Source organism: Macrotis lagotis, chromosome 2 (genome assembly GCF_037893015.1).
Source record: "Macrotis lagotis isolate mMagLag1 chromosome 2, bilby.v1.9.chrom.fasta, whole genome shotgun sequence".
Lineage (NCBI taxonomy): Eukaryota > Metazoa > Chordata > Mammalia > Peramelemorphia > Peramelidae > Macrotis > Macrotis lagotis.
In genome coordinates, this window is record NC_133659.1 from 150,938,886 (window position 1) to 150,959,913 (window position 21,028).

The 21,028-nt window shown below is 34.3% G+C and overlaps 1 protein-coding gene across 1 annotated transcript in view; it reads left to right on the forward strand.

Moving 5' to 3' along the window:
• Window positions 1–21,028, forward strand: part of PCNX2 (pecanex 2) — a 413,266-nt gene that overhangs the window by 215,002 nt on the left and 177,236 nt on the right. Inside the window, exons 20-21 of the mRNA XM_074222998.1 lie at window positions 13,669–13,810; window positions 17,123–17,300. Coding sequence (XP_074079099.1) covers window positions 13,669–13,810; window positions 17,123–17,300 — 320 coding nt within the window. The remainder of the gene's footprint in view (window positions 1–13,668; window positions 13,811–17,122; window positions 17,301–21,028) is intronic.

Below are 21,028 nucleotides of genomic sequence, written 5' to 3' on the forward strand. Positions count from 1 at the left end.
AATTGACTCAATCAATCAAGTAATGGTGTAAACTAAATGTGAACAAGCCCTGAATCAGTGGAAGGAGTGAAGAAAATTGATCTTTGGATGAAGACAGATGACTCCTCATAGGAAATGGCTTGTGTTTGGCATAAGAAATCAAAAAAGCCTCTGGGTCTTTTGTATAAGACAGCAAGCCAATTAGAAATCAAGCATTCTAGTAGTAAGTCAGTTGGACAGTGAAGGATCTTGTGCAAGAACACCTGAAAGGAAATTGCCTTATGTAAGGAAAAGAGAGTTTCTTTCCTCTACTGTTATTGATTAAATAGGTAATGATTTTATGAACGTGAAAATGTTAGAGTATTTGGAATTCTAATCAGACTCGGCAAAAGAGACTGATGCCCACAACTGCAATGGGAGCTGAGGAAAGGAAGTACTATTACTAAATAGCAGAGATGCTCAGGGAGTTCAGCCGAGAAAGAACAGTCTATAAGAAAATATAGGATGCATATAGGAATATAAAAAGTATAGATGAATGAATTGAATAAAGTTTTTTTAAAAGATGGGATTTATTAATGTTCCTAGATCAACCTATTCACAAAATTACAGAAATGAAATATGTTAAGGTGAAAAAGGTGGTTAAATTTTGAGTCTTTTTGGAATTTAAACTCTGCTTACTATCTATATCAGCTTGGTTATTTAAACTCTATGCATCAATTTTCTAACTGGTAGCAGTGGAATAGAATGTGAGCTCTATAATACATTCAGTTTTATATAAGAATAATAGGTGACAGTTGAGGAAACATCAGCATGTTCAACTAATACAATTCTCCATGTGGAAAAGATTGGGGGATCTGTTTCCAGAGAGGCAAGATGGCATATCTTTTTTGAATGCAGCCCATTTTTGCCTATGTAGCTCATCAAAAAGACTGCTATTCATTATATAGTTAGCAGACTATAGAACTAGTTACAGAATATCTGCATAGGCTTCAAAATAGGAAGCAAGATCTTTTCATTAATGCCATCATACATCTCTAGAACAGACTCTACATGTTCTTCCATGTGAGCAAATGCATTATCTAAGTGAGCAGAGGCCTGCTCACCAGCCCCTTATTTATTTAGTCTAACTTAAATTTGAATAGAAATTCTCTTTATAGAATCTTTAAAAAATAGTCACTCAGTCTCCCCTTGAAGATCTCCATTAATGAACAAGGCATAAACAGTCTTTTAGAAGGAGCTTTAGAATATTTTTTGACTCTCATTGTTAGAAAGCTTTTCTTTCTATTAAATTAAATTCTAATTCTTTTCAGCTTCTAACCTTTAAGAATCTAGCTATGTCTCCTCCACCTATATCAGGAACAAGCAGTACAACTCTTTCACATGAGTGCTTTGTAATTAATAACCTCAATAAACTTCTGCTAAACACTTACTATGTTGAAACTGGTAGGTACTGGAGAAGCAAAAAATATTAAAAAGAAAGAAAAAAACAGTTTTCACCCAAGTAAGTAAAGGTGAAAGATATACAAAGTAATATAAAATATTTTCAAGACAAAATGTTAGATTTTACATTTATTAGGAAAGGTGATACCTGAGCAGTAATTTGAAGTTAGCTTGGGATCCTGAGATGAAGGTAAAGAGAGAAATGTTATTTTGGACAAGGGAAGGTAAGGGGAGAGGAGGGTTCCCTGTGTAGAAGAACTAAGGCATGAGATGGAAAAAGAGGGAGGGGGTCATATTGTGAAGTGTTTTAAATGTTGAACCAAGGATTTTGTATTTTACCCTAGGGGCAGAAGGTAACAAAGATTTGTTGTGGGAGTTGGGGGGGTGAGTGAGAGGGATTGTGACATAGATCCAGGTTTTAGAAATTTCGATTTGGTATCTGATGGAGAATGGACTGGAGAGAGAAGAGATCTTAGGCACAGATAACAATCAAGAGGTTATCTCAATAGTCCAGGGAAGAGTGAATGAGAACTTGAAATGTGATAATGACTATAAGGAAAATAGGTAAGGGGGTGCAGTGGTTAGAGCACTGGTTCTGGTGTCAGGAAGATTTGAGTTCAAATCAAGGTCCAGACCTTCACTAACTGTATAATTTTGGGTAAGTCACTTAACCCTTTTTTGTCTGGGTTTCTTAATTGTAAAAAGTGGACACATTGGAGAAGGAAATGGCAAAAGCCATTATAGAGTATACTTGCCAAGAAAATTATAGGGAGTCCTTCATAACTAATAAACAACAACAGCATCTCTATAAGATGCAAGAGCTATTATGGAAATAGAAATGCCAAGATTTAAAAACTGGTTGGATATGGGGAGAAATCAAATGAACTTCAAACTTGGGGAGGAAAAAATAGAGGGACCATAAATAGATCTGGGGAAAATTGAAGAAGGGATACATTGGAGGGAAATATAAGGAATCTATTATGGGCTTGCTGAGTTTGAGATGCCTAAGAAACATTCTGGTGGAGACAGTTCATGCTATTGAACTGGAAGTGAATAAGACTAGATATGTAGAATTAGACAACTTGAGAAGAAAGAATAATTGAACTCTTGGTAACTGATGAGATAAGCAAGGGAAAGAATGTTGAAAGAGAATAGAATCCAGATCAGAGTCCTGGGAAAACATCTCTACTTAGTGGGTGTGAAGAAGAAGATGTTCTAACAAAGGAGATTGTGATCAGACAGGTAAAGAGAATAACCAAGAGATAGAATGGTTTTACAGTTACCAAGGAAAGATACGGCATTCCAAGTGGAGAATGCCCAATCATGTCCTTCAAGTAGCATTTTCTCTAAGTTAAATGTCACCTGTGTCTTCAAATAATCTGTATTTTTCATGAGTCTCTAGATCTTCCTGACCACACTTCTGTGGAGACATTTGTTTGAGAATAAAATTCAGTACCAAGAACAAAAAATAATACTGCAAATGTGGTCATCATTGGCAATGGAGCAGCATTTGAGCTCTCCTATTTTCATATCCAGTGTGCTATTTAAGGACATGGAAATGGCACTCTAAAATGAAGACAAGAATAACTGAATCCAATTAAATGACATTCAGAAGAAGTCTAGGTTGGAGGAACTATAAGACATGGAGGTATTAGTTTTCATGAAGATTTTAGAAGAATGGGAAAAGTCACAAATAACATTGTTACAAAAAAAGCCTAATGACATCAAAAGTTACTTTATTTTATTTTAAAAATATTTTATTTGGTTTATAATTATAGAAAATAGTTTGCATATTTATTTTTATGAAAGGTTTTGAATTTTTATTTTCCCTCCCCACTCCCCACACCCTGCAGAAGGCAATCTGATAATCTTTACATTGTTTCATGGAGAAATCATATCCTTGAGGAGAAAATAAAATATTAGAGATAGCAAAATTACGTAATATATAAAACACTTAAAGAAAAGGACTTTGGTCTTTGTTTAAACTGCACAGTTCTTTATCTTGGATACAGACGGTATCCTCTAAAATTGTCCCTGGTTATTGCATTAATAGAATGAGCAAGTCCATTAAGGTTGATCATTACCCCTATGTTGCTGTTACAGTGTACAATTCCTCTGGTTCTGCCCCTTTCTCTCAGCATCAGTTCTTGCAAGTCTTTCCAGGCTTCTCTAATTCCCATCTCTCTTGGTTTCTAATAGAACAATAGTGTTCCATCACATACATATACTACAATTTGTTCAGCCATTCCTCAAATGATGGACAATCATTTGATTTCCAATTCTTTGCTACCACAAACAAGGCTGCTATGAATATTTTTTGTAAAAGTGATGTTTTTACCCTTTTCCACGATCTCTTCAGGGTATAGACTCAGTAGTGGTATTGATGGTATTGATGGGTATGCACATTTTTATTGCCCTTTGGGCATAATTCCAAATTGCTTTCCAGAAAGGTAGTATGAACTCACAGTTCCTCCAACAATGTATTAGTGTCCTAGATTTCCCACATCCCTTCCAACAATGATTATTATCCTTTCTGGTCATATTGGGCAATCTGATAGGTTTGAGATGGTATCTCAGAGATGCTTTAATTTGCATTTCTCTAATCAGTAATGATTTAGAGCAATTTTTCATTTAACAATAGATAGCTTTGATTTCCTCCTTTGACCATTTGTCAATTAGGGAATACTTGATTTTTTTTTATGAATTTGACTCTGTTCTCTCTATATTTTAGAAATGAGTTCTTTGTCAGGAAATACTAGTTGTAAAAACTTTTTCTCAATTTATACATTTCTTTTGATTTTGGTTATAGTTATTTTGTTTGTGCAAAAGCTTTTTAATTTAATGTAGTCAAAATTGTGTAATTTGTTTTTAATGATGTTCTCCATCTCTTCCTTAGTCATAAACTGCTTCGCCTTCCATAGATCTGACAGGTAAACTATTTGTGGATCTCCTGGTTTACTTATAATATTGTCTTTTAGGTCTAAATCTTTTACCAATTTTGATCTGATCTTGGTATAGGGTATGAGAGGTTGGTCTAATCCAAGTTTCTACCATACTAACTTCCAATTTCCCCAACAGTTTTTATCAAAGAAAGTTTTTATCGCAGAAGCTGGTCTCTTTGAGGAGACAAACAGCAGATTAGTTTAATCATTTCCTGCTGTCTCTTTTGTACCTAATCTATTCCACTGATCCACTGCTCTGTTTCATAGCCAATACCAGACAGTTTTTATGACTGATGCTTTATAATATAATTTTAGATTAAAATTAAGCCACCTTCTTTTGCATTTTTTTCATTAAATCCCTGAATCTTATTAACTTTTTGTTTCTCCACATGAATTTAATTACAGATTTTTTTCCCAGCTCATTTAAGTAATTTTTCAGAAGTTTGATTGGTAAGGTACTAAATAAATAGTTTAATTTAGGTAGAATTGTTTCTTTTATTATATTAGCTTGGCCTGTCCATGAGCAGTAGACATTTGCCAACTTATTTAAAATCTGATTTTGTGTGAAAAGTGTTTTATAGCTGTTTTAATAGAGTTTCTGAGTCTGCCTTGGCAGGTAGATTCCCAAGTATTTTATATTGTCTGAAATTACTTTAAATGAGATTTCTCTTTCTAGTTCTTGCAGCAATACTTATTAGTCACATATAGAAATGCTGAGGATTTATATGGGTTTATTTTATATCTTGCAACTTTGTAAAAGTTGTTGTTTCTAGTAGTTTTTAGCTGGTTTTTTTTTAGGTTTTTGCAAGGCAAATGGGGTTAAGTGGCTTGCCCAAGGCCACACAGCTAGGTAATTATTAAGTGTCTGAGACTGGATTTGAACTCAAGTACTCCTGACTCCAGGGCCGATGCTTTATACACTGTACCACCTAGCTGACCCAGATGATTTTTTTAGGATTATCTAGGTAAATCATCATGTCATCTACAAAGAGTGAGAATTTTGTTTCTTCCTTCCCAGTTCTAAATCCTTCAATTTCTTTTTCTTTTCTTATTACTGAAGCTAAAATTTCTAAAATGATATTGAATAGTAGTGGTGATAATGGGCATACTTGTTTCTCCCCTGATCTTATTGGGAATGCCTCTAGCTTATCCCCATTGCCTGGTCTAGATAAATACTTCTTATCATGCTAAGGAACAATCCATTTATTCCTAGACTCTCTAGTGTTTTAGGAGGAATGAGTACTGTATTTTGTCAAGGGCCTTTTCAGCAACTATTGATAAAATCATATGATTTCTGTTGGGTTTGTATTGATATAGTCAATTATACTGACAGTTTTCCCAATATTAAACCAACCCTGCATTCCTGGGATAAATCCTGCTTGGTCATAATGGATTATCAAAGTGATAACTTGTTGTAATTGCTTTGCTTAAGATTTTATTTCAGATTTTGCATTCATATTCATTTTGGAAATTGTTCTATAATTTTCTTTCTTTGTTATGAATCTTTGTGACACCATAATGGTGTCATAGAAGGAGTTAGGCAGAGTTCCTTCTTCACTTATTTTTCCAAAGAGTTTATATAGAATTGAAACCAATTGTTCCTTAAATGCTTGATAGAATTCACTTGTGAATCCATCTGGCCCTGGAGATTTTTTTCTTAGGGATTTCAATGATTGCTTGTTGAATCTCTTTTTTCTGAAATAGTGTTATTTAGGTATTTAATTTCCTTTTAATTTAATGTGGGCAGCATATTTTTGTAAATATTCATCCATCTCATTTAGATTATCAAATTTATTGGCATAGAGTTGGACAAAATAATTCTGAATTATTACTTTAATTTCTTCCTCATTAGTAGTGAGTTCACCTTTTTCATTTATGACACTAGTTATTTTGTTTCCTTCTTTTTTTAAAAATCAAATTAACTATCAATTTTATTGTTTTTTTCATAAAACCAACTCTTGGTTTTATTTATTAGTTCAATACTTTTCTTGTTTTCGATTTTAATAATTTCTCTTTAATTTTTAGAATTTCTAATTTGGTATTTAATTGGGGGCTTTTAATTTATTTCTCCAAATTTTTTAGTTGCATGCTTAGTTCATTGTTTCCTCTTTCTCTGTTTCATTCATGTAAGCAGTTAAAAATATATATATCCCCTAATAATTACCTTGAGTAATAATTAATCATTAATAATAATAATTAACAATTAATTAATAATTAATGAATAGTAATAATTACTATAAGTTTTGGTATGTGCTCTAGTTATTGGCATTATCTAGGATGAAATAATTAATTCCTCTCTATAATTTGTTGTTTGATCCACTCATTCTTTAAAAATGGGGCTATTTAATTTCCAATTAGTTTTAGGTCTGTCTCTCCATGGCCCATTCTAGCATGTGATTTTTATTGCATTATGATCTGAGCAGGAGGTATTCACTATTTCTGCCTTTGTACATTTGATTATAAGGTCTTCATGCCCCTAGTACATGGTCAAATTTTGACTAAGTGCCAAGTACTGCAGAAAAAAAAGGATATTCCTTCCTATCCCCATTGAATTTTTTTCCAAAGGTCTATCAAGTCTAGGTTTTCTAATATTCCATTTACTTCCATAACTTCTTATTTATTTTATGGTTAGATTTATCTAAATCTGAGAGAGGGAGGTTGAGATCTCCCACCAGTAGAGCTTTGCTGTCTATGTCTTCCTGTAACTCATTCAGCTTCTCCTCTAAGAATTGGATGTTAAACCACTTGACAGATATATATTTAGTTTGCTTCATTGTCTATAGTGCCTTTTAAGATAGTATAGTTTCCTTCCTTATCTCTTTTTCATTTTTTTTTTTATTTAAGGCAATGAGGTTAAGAGTGACTTGCCCAAAGTCACACAGCTAGGTGATTATTAAGTGTGTGAGGCTGGATTTGAACTCAGGTCCTCCTGATTCTAGGGCCAGTGCTCTTATTCACTGTGCTACCTAGTTCCCCCAGCCCCTTATCTCCCTCTTTCTCTCTTTTTTTTTAGGTTTTTGCTAGGCAGTGGTGTTAAGTGGCTTGCCCAAGGCCACACAGCTAGATAATTATTAAGTGTCTGAGGCTGGATTTGAACTCAGGTACTCCTGACTCCAGGACTGATGCTCTATCCACTGTGAAACCTAACCACACCCCCTTATCTCTTTTAATGGGATCTATTTTATCAGCTGCTTTGTCTGTGATAAGGATTGCTATACTTGCCTTTTTCACTTCTGCTGAAGCAAAATATATTCTGCTCGAACCTTTTACCTTTACTTTATATGTATCTCACTGCTTCAAATGATTTTCTTGTTAGCAACATATTGCAGGATTCTGTTTTTTAATCCACTCTGATATTCACTTATTCACTAAATTATAATTACTAACCTTTTATTGCCTTCCATACTATTTTTTCCTCCACTTGTATTCCCCCCCCCCTTTTCCTCTTTATCCACATTCCCTGGTATTTACTTCTGAATACCCCTCCCTCAGTGTGTTTATGCCCTTATATCCACCCTCTTTCCCTGTCTTTCCCCTTTCCCTTTGCCCCTTCTTCCTTCTGTTATTTGCTCTTTTCCTCACTCCTCCACCTTTCCTCTTTTAATATTTGGAAGGTAAGATAAGTTTCTTAACTTAACTGACTGTGAATGTTAATCCTTCTTTGAGCCAAATCTGATGAGAGTAAGATTCAGGTGGTTCTCACCTCCTCCCTTCTTCCCCTCTATTATATTAGGTCCTTTGTACTGCTTCATGTAATGTGATTTACCCCATTCAATCTTCTCCATCCTTCTGTCTCTTTACTGCCCCCCCTTTCAAAGGAGATATTGTTTTTAAATCATTCTATCAGAGTCACAGACAAGTCATGAGTGTTCATTACTTCTGGTTAAGTATATTCTCTCTAATGGAATTACAGTTTTCACAAGTTATGTGAATCTTTCTCCCGGGTGATGATATAGCCAATTTCATTCTATTGAATAGCAGGTTTTTTTTTCTTTTCCCTTTTTTTACCTTTTCATCTGTCTCTTGAGACTCCTGTTTGAACCCAAATTTTCTATTTAGCTCTGATATTTTTATCAGGAGAAGTTAGAAGTCTTCTATATCATTAACTGTCCATCTTTTCCCCTGGAAGAAAAGCCTCAGTTTTGAAGGATAGTGAATTCTTGGCTGCATTCCAAGCTCCCTTGCTCTTCAAAATATCATATTCCAGGCCCTTCGATCCCTTAATGTTGATGTAGTCAGGTCCTGTGTCATCCTTACTGTGGCTTCTTGGTATCTAAATTGCTTCTTTTTGACTGCTTGCAGGACTTTCCTCTCCTATCTGATAGTTCCAGAATTTAGCCACAATATTCCTTTGTGTTTTCATTTTGGGATCCATTCCCGGAAGGGATTAATGTATTCTTTTAATAACTATTTTGCTCTCTGTTTCCATGATATCAGTACAATTTTCCTTCAACAGATCTTGAAAAATTGATCCAAATTTTTTATCCGCAGTGGGTTCAGGAAACCCAGTGATGCTTAAGTTGCTCTCTTGGATCTATTCTCTGGGTCGTTACTATTGCCAGTGAGGTATTTTACATTTTCTTCTATTTTTTTGTTTAACGGATCTTGTTATCTCATGAAGTCTTTAGTTTCCATGGATTCCATTCTTTTTTTAAGAGAAGAATATTCTTCATTTACCTTTTGCAACTTTTTCTAATTGGTCATTTCTATTTTTGAAGGAGTTTTCCATTTGCCCAAATGTGGTTTGGAGGGAATGATTTTTGCACTTGTCCAATTATATTTTCCAAGGATTTATTTTCTTGTTGCAAGGTGTTAATTTTCTCTTGCAAAGTGTTAATTTTCTCTTGGGTTTCTTTTCCCAATTTTTCCAATTGATTTTTAAACTCCCTCCTGATTTCTTCTAAGAAGTATTTTTGTGCTGGAGACCAATTCACATTTTCCTCAGAAGTTCTAGCTCTCTCTGAGTTAGGGTCTTTGTCTTGGAGGTAAATTTCAATGGAACCCCCCCTTTCCACTGACCTTTTTATATTTTCCTAGATCTTGTACTGGGGGCGGGGGGGGGGGGGTCCATAGACCTTTGGTTTTGAAATCCCCAGAGGATTTGCTCACTGGATTTAGTAACTCTAAGTGGGCCAGCAAGTAAGGGTTACTAGAGGCTTTCTCTGGAGTGTCTGTGACCTTGATTTGTGGCCTATTCCCTGGGCCTGGGGTAGGCAACATAGTCTGGATTAGCCTAGCACCATGTGGGCTGGACCCTTGGGCTATATAGTTAATCTTCTTATTCTACTGAGAAAGATCTGCTACCCACACCTGAGCCTGGGGCTGTGAGGGGTTGTTTCTGTGTTTCTTCTGGGAAGAATCACTTTCTCCTACAGGAATAGGGGGAGGGGATTCAACTGGAAACACTGGCACTCTGCTTAAAATATGGGCTTGTGGCCCTGGTCTTTCAGACTAGTAGAACTGACAGGATTGATGTCTGGCTGCTGTTTTGGAGCTCTCCTGCTGCACTGGAATTCTCCTTCCAACCTTGCTGGAGATCTCCTGCTTACAAGCCAAGGCTTCTACAACTTTTCTCAGGTTAGTCCCGGTTCTTACCCCATTGCCTCTGCATTGGCTCTCTGCTATCTGACTCTGGCTCATCCACATTCCCCTGAGACAGATCTTGTTGGAGATATTCTTCTCTTTTGGTCTTGTCTGGATTTTGTTGATCTGAATTCTGTTAAGAGACTTAATTCATATTAGTTCTGGGGGAAAGCCAGGAGACCTTAGGACAGTGCCTGGATTCTTTCTGCCATCTTGACCCAAAAGTCCTGACTTCTATTTTAAATTCAATGACTGTTTCCCAGGCCTTCTACTTCTTGACTTCTTTGTTGGACACTGTTTTCCACCACATTCCCTAGATGGCTCTCCTCTAATCCAAAAGATTGATCCTTCTCAGACAGATTTTCCATCCATATCTTGGTCCCTATTCATGGTGTAAAATAAGACTCTGTCCCATGCACTTTCATCTGCCTTCTTTCCTCTCTTTTTCTTAGTGATCTCATCAGTTTACATGGATTCAACTTGTTTCTCTACTCTGTAGAAGACTTCTAAATTCACATAATCTGAATCCATCTCTCTCCTGAGTTCCACTCTTGCTTCTACAACTCTTATGTCCCACTGGCATTGCAAACTTGACATGACCAAAATAGATTTTTTTTCCTCATAAATCTTTTTCTTTTAACTTCTTTATGTAATGAACAGTACTATTCATTCAGTCACTCACATTTCCAACCTAGGATTCCTCCATCCTGAAACCTTCATTCTCACCAATCTGCCATATTTAATTAGTTGCAAAATCTTGTCATTTGCACATCTTCAATATTTCTTGAACCATCTTTTTCTCTCATTCTTGTTCAAATTATCATCTCTTCTCAACTGGACTATTGTAATAGCCTTATCATTGACACCTTGACCTCTACTCTCTTACCTCTCCAAATCTGTCCCCAACACAGCAGCCAAACTGATATTCCTAAAGTTCAAGTCTAACCATATTAGTCCTTTCCTCAGGGAGCTTAACACATCACCTCTGGGTTAAAATGGAAACTCATTTCTAATTAACTCATACAATCTCATTACAACCAACTTTTCCTGACATGTTATTATTCAAATAGGAATAAAATAAATATTGCTTAAATGATGCCATATTTTTGGATGAGCAGCCCATTGAGTGATTGATCATTGCACATGTCTTATGTCTATTTATCATATAACCACTGCTAATGGACAGTAAACTGATCCCAGAAGAACAGAGGAAAAGAAGTATGAGAATCAACATATCAGAAAAATTTTCCTGACCTTTTAAACTTCTTCCTGCAAACTTTTTGATGAATTTATATTATGTAGTTGTTTATTTCTCAGAAGCATATTTGCATGTTAACAATTTTTAAAAAATGATATTGCTTATTGTCCAACATCTTTTTCTGTTTTGTAAATGATGAGTGAGCTAACAAAGCTCCTAATATTGAGGAATTTTTAAGCCTCTTTTATTATACTGGCTTTTATTGTCTGATCCTTGACTACCCTATTCTTTTATATTTCTAATGTGCATAATATTTTCAGAATATCAAAATATTTGACATTTCATCAGTATGATTATGCCTCCATGTTTTTCAGTGTCCATGAATTGTTTTAGACAAAAATAAAATCAGTAACTGAAGACCAGATGAAAATAAGCCTTTTTCAAGGCTGGACTGGTCATTGTATGATAGACACACCTCCTGCTGCCTATTTCATAAGTTTGTGGTATTTTGGAATTAAAGATATGCTGGAGTCAGCTGAAATCGATTCATTAAAACTGATGATTAAATTTTCAATGTGAGCATTTACAACTTGGAATTTGACAAATGCTGTGAATCATGGTTGGAATTATTATTTTATTGATTGACTAACCTTAAGAAAATGATGGAAAATATTGTAGATTGAACCTTAAAATGTTAGCTCTTCATCAACACAATTTAATCTCACCTTTATAAACTTCTAAATCAAGTATAAAATATAGGAATAACACTTTAGCAAAATCAGAATTTAGTAGTTTAATACAGTCTTTTAATTTTTTTTTTACCATGACTCACATCTTATTGTTTACTGTCATTATGAATGAATGAAAGGACATTTATTAAGAACCTATAACATATTGTAGGCCTTATACTAGCTTTAGGGATATAATTACAAAAGTCAAACATTCTTTGCCCTCAAGGAGTTCACATTCCTTATTTGGGAGTGGTCTCTCTGGAAGGAAATTTGGATCTAGGCAGTCACAACAATGGTAAATAGAATCAGGATAGTTGATTGTCACATGCTTTCTGCAAGAAGTATTGATTCTGATTCTTTTGGTTTTCTTTTTATTTATTCCTTTTTTTAAAAATATCAAAATTATCATATACTAAACTGCTTTCTATGCAAGTCTGGACTCAATTCACTGCTCCAATTAGCAATAATTATAGGTAACAGAGTGGAAAGTATGCTGGGTTCAATGTCAAGTAAGACTTCCATCCAAATCTTAGTTCAAACACTAAGTTGGATAACTTAGGGCAAGTCAATTCACCTCTGTTTGCTTCAGTTTCCTTAATAGTAAAGTGAGGAAGATGGAATTACCTATCTCTCAAGTTGTTGTGCCGATCAAATGCAGTCTTTTAATTTATGTTTTAATTCAGTGCTTAGAACATACTAGACACTATATAAATGCTTATTTCTTTCCCTTCTTTATTAAACTGAAATTCATTTAACACTGCCATTGTTGTATCTATTGTTATAGCTGAAGAATTTAACACAAATGGTTTGTATATTTATTATTTTTGAATTGAACCATACACTCAACTTAAAATTTCTCAGCTTGGTTGAGCATCTCAATTTAGCAAAATAAAAGGACAATGGTTAATTAGGAAGAAATATTCTATATCAATCATACTACCCGAACACAATACTGAAGTTGGATGAATATTTCTGACCTTAAGATTGATGTCCTGACTTTCCACATGGAAATGACCAAATACATAAAGCATATTTATTTTTTTCAGATTATGACAGATAGCTTATAGAAATCATCCATTTATTTGTGTATCCGGGATAGACACTATAAATGAACAATGAGTTAAACCCAGAATTAATTAATCAAGAAGAAAAGAACAGAAATGATTGCCTTTAGGAAATTGCAAAGCTCCTTCAATGACTTCCAACTCCCAGAAACAAAGGGTCATCTTATAAATGCTAATATTTAATTGTGTTATTTGAATGACTCTCTAAATGACACCTGAATATCACAATGGAGAAACCTTATGATGCCTATGAACAGGCAACAACATAGAACAAATTAATAACATAAAAGAAGAATGGGAGTAAAAATATTATCATGGAAATATATATAATGGAAAAAAAAGATGGGCTGATCATGCAACCAGGTGAACAGCAATAGGTAGTCGACTCAGATGCTCCAGTGGTGTCCTTGAAATTTCAGTAGAAAGTGAGGAAACATTCCAAAATGTTGAGTGGATGCCTTATCATAAATTGATGGGAGAAAAAGGATAAAAGTTATACATATTGGGCATGTAAAGATGTATTGCAAATTGGCTTCATTGTTGGAGACATCCAGAGTGATGAGATCACAGATCTATTTGAGTAAGATAAATGAAGTTGTGACTTTTGTCTGGGATTTTCAATCAACATCTTTTGATTCAAGCTATATCATGCTTACATAATATACTCCTACAAATAAATAATTTAGCAAATGGAGGTTCTGAACTTGTTTGCTTTTCTTTCTTTTCCCCAGATGTTGCCCATCTGATGTGGTTTGAAAGACTTTATGTCTGGCTTCAGTGTTTGGAGAAATACATCTTGTACCCAGCAATAATTCTGAATGCCCTCACTATTGATGCATTTTCTATAAGCAATTACCGGAGACTTGGTAGCCAGTAAGTAGATATTAGTTTAATCTAATAATAATTTAAATTGTAATTCTTTAAAACAACAGTGAATTTTTTAACTGCTTTAAAACATTTCAGCAGGCTCCTCTGCTCTGTCTTAAACTAAAAAATTTGACCATGAAAGAATGGGAACCAGTATTAGATTAATTCATTTTGACATTGCTTAGTTGGTTATTTTGAATGTTCTGAATCCATATGAAATTAGATCTTTCTAGGTGATGTTACAAATAAATGACAGTCAATATGAAAATCAACCCAGAAATATTTAGACCAAGATTCCAAATTATTTGACAGAGACATGGTATAAGTCCAAATCTCTTGTAAGGACTTAACAGACTGTCTACTGTCCTTCCATTTGGTAACTAATCTGTAGTTGAGGGAGGGAAAAATTAATCACTGTCACTCCCTTTCTTGCAATTATCAGGTTCAGTTTTATAATTAAAAGGATAGAGCCTAGAGGCTTCATCTAGTCCAGATGCTTTGGAAGTGTTTTTGCATGGTATTAATAATGTATAATAGGTTTATCAGTTTTACATACTTAAATTAATTTTGAGTTTCTAAATGAAAATCCAGCTGATAACTTGTGGACTTATCATTCTGTCAGGAGGTGAAAGTTTCTCATCACATGAGTTGTTAGATTGTATGAGAATAAAAAGAATATTTCATGAATTCTTTTTATAGAATTATTGCTTTGGCACAGGGCACTTTGCTTAAACAATATATGTCTGCAAAACCATGCTATATAATACCAGACATACAATGTGAAACTGCTATTCCTTTTGGAATGGGAAAGAGCACTGAATTTGGCATCAAAAGATTTGGGTTTGAATCCCAGTATTACTATTTAACACCTCTGCAATCATGGAAAAATTGATCAGTCTTTCAGCATCTCAGCTTTCTCATCTTTAAACTGAATAAGTTGGACTGTATAAATAGTAAAGCCCCAATCAACTCTAAAGCTGTGATCCCATAATGATATTTGCCAAACTGGTAAAAGCCAAGGTTAATGGCATTTTATCACTAAGTTGTGCTTAGTGATATCTACATAATTCATTTCTACAATAGGGGAACATTTAACTATGATAATCTTACTATAGTTCTGATTTCTTTTTGGACATTGCATTATTATAAAGTGACTTTGGACCAGATATTGTTTTGTCCTGCCATCTCAGAATGCTTTGGTTATCTCAGGTAAAGCCTGATAAGTAGCAGCTTTAGGTTTTCATCTGTTGTGTCTTGGTGTAGAATCAATTAAGTATTTCAGTGTTAGATTTCTTCAGTATAAATCCTCCAATTAAAATAAGTCATTCAAACCAGGGGCCCCAAAAGTTCAGACTTGGAGTTGGCATTTCTCTGTGATTTTCTAGAATAGTCCAGGTTGTTACAAGATTCCTGAGACCCACAGAGTATCTTTGGTCCTAGAAGTTAGCCTCTCTTTCATAAAAAGAGAAAGTCATTTGCTTCTTCCATCACTGCAGAGATCATTTGGTCACAATTCCCCTTACCATTTAAAGAGGAACCACAGATTTTCAGCAGTTTTTATTCTATAGATTTCACACTTTGCTCTTGAAGGCAAAAGAAGCAGAGAAAATTCACTATCTAAGGTCTTATAATTCATGAAAGAAATAAGTAATCCTGCTTTGGTTCAATAGCAGCTGCCTTCTGAAGCAGATCCTATTTCCCATATCTCTCCATGTATTAATGGATGCGATTTTTTTTCACAAAAGCCAAATCCCAGCCTATACAGTGTCACAAATCTGCATCTTCATAGCACAGTACTGTGGAAAGAGCATTGGATTTGAGTCAAAACTTCTAGATTCCAAATCTGCCTTTCTATCACTTACTATCTTTGCAATCTTAGAGAAGTAACTCACCCTTTCTGTTCCTCATTTGTAAAACTGGAGGGATTGGTTGGATGGCAATCAATGTCCTATGAAAAGAACACTGGAACTAGAGTCAGAGGAGTTAAGTGAAGAACTTACCTTTGGTACTTACTTCTTGCATGGCTTTGGTTTAATTTAATTTCACTTTGCCACCATTTCCTTTTCTGCAAAATGAGGTAGTTGGACTAGATGGCCTCTAAGGTTCTACCCAGTTTTAGATCTATTATCCTCTACAAGATTAGCCTCCAAGGTTTCTTTACAATCCAGTATTGGTAATGTTATTGAGCTCTGTCAGCTTGACAAGTAGAAAGAACATACTCATCTGAGTATGTGGTCCATGAAGCCTAGAGCTAGTGGGGCTTAGGGAAAGCAACTACTCTAAAACTGAAGCTTTTAAAAAATATGTGTAAGAATTTTGGATTAGAATTTTTTAAAGTTTATCTCATGGAATGAGAGGTCAAGCACCAGGGAAGGAGGACTAAATCTGAGAGAAATTCAGAAATATAGACTGTTAAACCTTCATGATTATATAAGCTTTGGTCCTTCCTTTCTGTATCTTCTTAGAGAAAGAAGTATATTTGACTTTTAGTACACCTGTTGTTTTTTTTTTCCAGGGGAAAAGCTAATACCACGTTCCAAATGGCTACTGGGTTGATAGTTACCTTACAATGTGAACCCAAGCAAAGACAGACCTCTTAAAATATACCTTTTCATCCTATTACTCTGTTTGGAGGTAGCCCCCTGCAGTCTTTCATCCTTATATCCACTTAAAATATTGTGGAAACCAGTTCTCCCTTGCAATAGTAAGAGTAAAACATGTTCCCTTTATACACTAATAGTCTCTTTCAGGACTGTCTGGTTCCCTGTAGGAGGTAACTCCTGAGCTCAGCAGTCAGAGAAGAGTATTTCATTTACTTGATTTTGCTCATAATTGAAGTTTCGTATGCATTCTCTGTCTCTCTCTCTCTCTCTCTCTCTCTCTCTCTCTCTCTCTCTTTCTCTTATTCTCTTTCTTTTATTATCTCTCTGTATGTCTTTCTCATTCTCTTTATCTCACTTTTTTCTTTCATTCTTTATCTTTCTTATTGTCTCTATTCACTCTCTCTTATTTTCTCTCTATCTCTCTGTCTCTCTGTTTCTCTTCTCTCTATCTGTCTCTCCCTGTCTCTTTCTCTTTCACACATACACACACATACAGAATTAAGATTATTTCTGATTTTGATTCAATAAGTCTGTGAAACTTTCTCCCAATGTGCCATTTCCTATAAGCTCCCTGACTGTTCCATGTTTGAATTCTTTTAGAAGAGGAGCAAAATGAGAAGTCTATGCCCCTAAAGTGAATTATTTGTGTTTACCTAGTCTTTACTTGAAAATATTACTGATCTCTTTTTTTCTCCTTTCTTTCCTCCTTCAACAGCTGTGATATCTTTCTGATAACAATAGCTGGCATGAAGCTGTTACGTACCTCCTTCTGTAATCCTGTTCATCATTTTGTTACTTTGAGTTTCACTGTCATCTTTTTCCAGTTTGACTGCAAAAATCTCTCAGAGAGTTTCCTCTTGGATTTCTTCATGGTGTCTATTTTGTTTAGCAAGGCAAGTTGATTAACTTTTTTTGACCTTTATTTTCAAACAAAAATCAGATATTGAGCTGAGACTATTTTTGCTTTACAGATATACGTAGAATGAAATGAGTTAATGCAATTAATTTTATATTATTTTAATTTTAATAAATTCCAAATAGAATTTCAATCTATTTCAAATTAGTTCCTAGATTCACAATTTTTAATGTTCACTTATTTCTTTGCTGCTTTCAAAAGAATCAACTCAAATGTTTATTAAACATATATTCACTAAACACTTTTTAGAGATTTTTCTATTGGCATTCATGTTACAGAACTCAAGTCAATAAGGTTGAGTAGGTATAGGATAGTGGTGTTCATACAGGTTCATACTACCTAAGTATTAGTCTAGTCCTTTTTCTTTGTACTTATTAGTCTCTAAAACACTTCCAAGTAGTGTTATTTCCTTAATTCATTTCAGCTCAAGTTTTCTTTGATTATTAAGGATATAGCTACACAAAACAAAATATGTCATCAAAGAATATGAAAATCAAAATATCCAGTGCAATATCTTATGCAGTATAAGATCATGGTTGCTATTTAACTGCTATATCACATATCATAAATACAGTTGGCTAAAAGACCTGGATCATTTTCAGTCATGATGCTTTCTAGGTAACCATCTCCATCTTGTACTTTTGTAAAGTGTATTTTTTGAATCAAAGTGCAAGATTTTATATTTATTCTTATTTAATTCATCAAATTAGATTTGACCCAACATTGAAGCCTGTCAAGTTTTTTTTGAATCCTAACTCTGTCATCCAATGGAGTATCATCCTTCCTAGGTTTTTTGATATCTGCAGACTTGATAAATATACCATTTATCAGTCATTGAGTAAAAATGTCCAATAACACAGGACCAAGCTGATCACTGGAAAACTTCTAACTTAACATTAATTTTTTTTTACTTCATGTATCCATTTAAATAGTTTCAAAGCCATCTAACTTATCTACATGTTGTCCTCAGTGTTTCATTATGTCCGGATGAATAGCACAAGAAGTTTCATTAAACTTTTTCAGAAGTTTTATTAAAATCTAGTCTAACTAGCTATATCTACATTGTTAACTTGATTGCTACTCTAGGAATCCTGAAAAAGGAGAGAGTGATTATTCTGGCATAAAATATTCTTTATGAAACCACTTTGTCTTTTGATGATGACTATTTCCTTTTAGATGCTCACAAATTAAGATACATATAACTACACTTCCGTTTTTACATCTCATTTGAAAGATGATAAAATATATTCAAAGTATTTAAATGGTTTTGACATTGCTATACAGCTAGTAAGAATCAAAGGTAGATATTAAATCCAGGTCTTTCTGCCTTCATGTGTGTTACTCTATCCATTGTTTACACTCTCTCTTTTCCCTAATTTAGATTTAAAAAACAGACAAGGCAAAAACAACCTTAGCTCTTTTTTTGGTTTTTGCAAGGCAAATGGGGTTAAGTGGCTTGCCCAAGGCCACACAGCTATAGGTAATTATTAAGTGTCTGAGACCTGCTTTGAACCTAGGTACTCCTGACTCCAGGGCGGGTGCTTTTATCTACTGCCACCTAGCCGCCCCAACCTTAGCTTTCTTTACCAACCTCAATTCACTCTAAACTTTAGATTTGTGTTTTAATTTTTTTCATGAGGTTGTTTTTATAGGTTCATGGCATTCTTTTGAACTCTTCCTTTATTATCTGAACTTGTTCTATTTTCTGCACCTGTCATTCTTAATCTAAACTGGTTGATGAATTCTGTGTATAACTAAACCCAATTCTTAAAACAAATCTTCCTTTTTCTTCACTTTCACATTTCTCTTGGAGTCTAGAATTTCATTTCAGTGCTCCCAGTCCTAGTCCCATATATTCTACCTATTCCTTCTATGAATGCTTTGAAATCTAGAGTACAGGTCAGACTATGCTCAGTTTTCCTCTTAATGAAGTAGTTACTGTGTACCCCAAGATGCACTGTGTTTCCAACTATGATAACCAGTTTCTCCTTGTTAGTGATAATATAATGCAAAATTGATATTACTAATGTTGGTTTTTCTACTTTTAGAAGAACTATCATTATTAAGAAAAGCAATGAAACTATTAGCTGCTATGCTTTTGGAGAGAGACAGAGGCACAGACAGAGACTGAGAGACTGGTTATTATTGTTGCGTTATTTCTTGAATTTTTGTATTCTCTAAATTATTACCAAGTGCTGTCACCATTGCCATTCTTCTTCCTATAATTTAGTTACTTTTTATGTTATAGAACATGAGGTATGTGTATGTGATGTGTGTGTGTGTGTGTATATATATATATATATATATACACACAATTATATACAAACATAAATATTCATGAATAAATATATTCAGTTGTGTGTATGTGTATGTATCTACATGCACATACATCTTCTTCTTTCAATTTCAATAGTTATTTTGATTAGATTTGCAAGATTCTAAGTAAATAGACTTTTTACCAACCAATATTAGGTATACTCCATCAATGTCAGGGAATCTGTCATTTATCGTATTTTAAGCCTTGGTCCAGAAATCCAAATTCCTTTTGCAGAAAGTATCATCTTGACTTAATATTCATTTCCCAGATCTGCCTTTTCTGAAGCAGTATCACCACCTCTGTTACTAAGGTCATCAGCTTAAGATTTCATTATATTTAACAAAGCTTTTATATTTGTTCTGGCAATAACATTTTGTCCTATGTGTTACCATCCTGTTCATCAATGCATATAAACACATTGATCAGAAAGATTTTTCAACTGATCATCAAAAAACTATTTCACTATTTCAGCAGCTAGGTGAACACAGCTGATGGAGCACTGGACTTGGAGTCAGGAAAAATTCATCTTCATGAGTTCAAATCTTTTATCTGTAAAATAAGCTGGAAAAGAAAATGACAAATCATAACAATATCTTTGTCAAGAAAATCCCAAATGTGGTTATGAAAAGTTTGACATAACTGAAAAGCACTAAAGGTTAACCATATCCCATCAACAGGGATATTAACCTTTAAATTAATAACTTACGTTACTTTTTCTTTTAACTTGCTCTGGATGTTCCCTTACCTGAGTAGCCACACCACCATTACCTGGAATAAAAAGAGCTGTTTCCTCTTAAGTTATCCAGTGCCCTTCTTTTCATGAAGAAAAGCAAATCTCCACTTACAAGTTCTCAGTGATCTATTTCTCCTGGCTCCTTGGTATATTATTCTTCTATCTTCTGACTTCCTAGTACAAATCAGGAGTTCAATTTTTTTTCCTTTGGATTTACTTAGAAATCATTTGGTAGCTTCAAGTTATCCAGTGCCTTTCTTTGCATGAAGAAAATCAAATCTCAAGTTTCAAGTTCTGGGTCAGGACTGTTTAAAATTCAGCAGCAGGACAATTTTGTGCAGCCCACCTGTGAATTTACTAAATGCTTTAGTAAATGAAGCCAAGCTACCTCAGAAATCTCACTAAAATGGAAATTAAAAATATACAGTCTATTGTTTTAATAAAAACTTTTATAAGTAAGGCTGGACAGTCCTGTTCTAAGTGATCTATCTCTCCTGTTCCCTTAATAAAGTATAATATTCTTCTACCTTCTGACCTTCTAGTACAAATCAGGACCTGTGGTTCAATTATTTTTTTTTATTTCCTTAGAATTACTTGGAACTCTTTTGGTTACTTTTCATTTATTGATTGATTTTTAAGGAACACCTCATTTTCC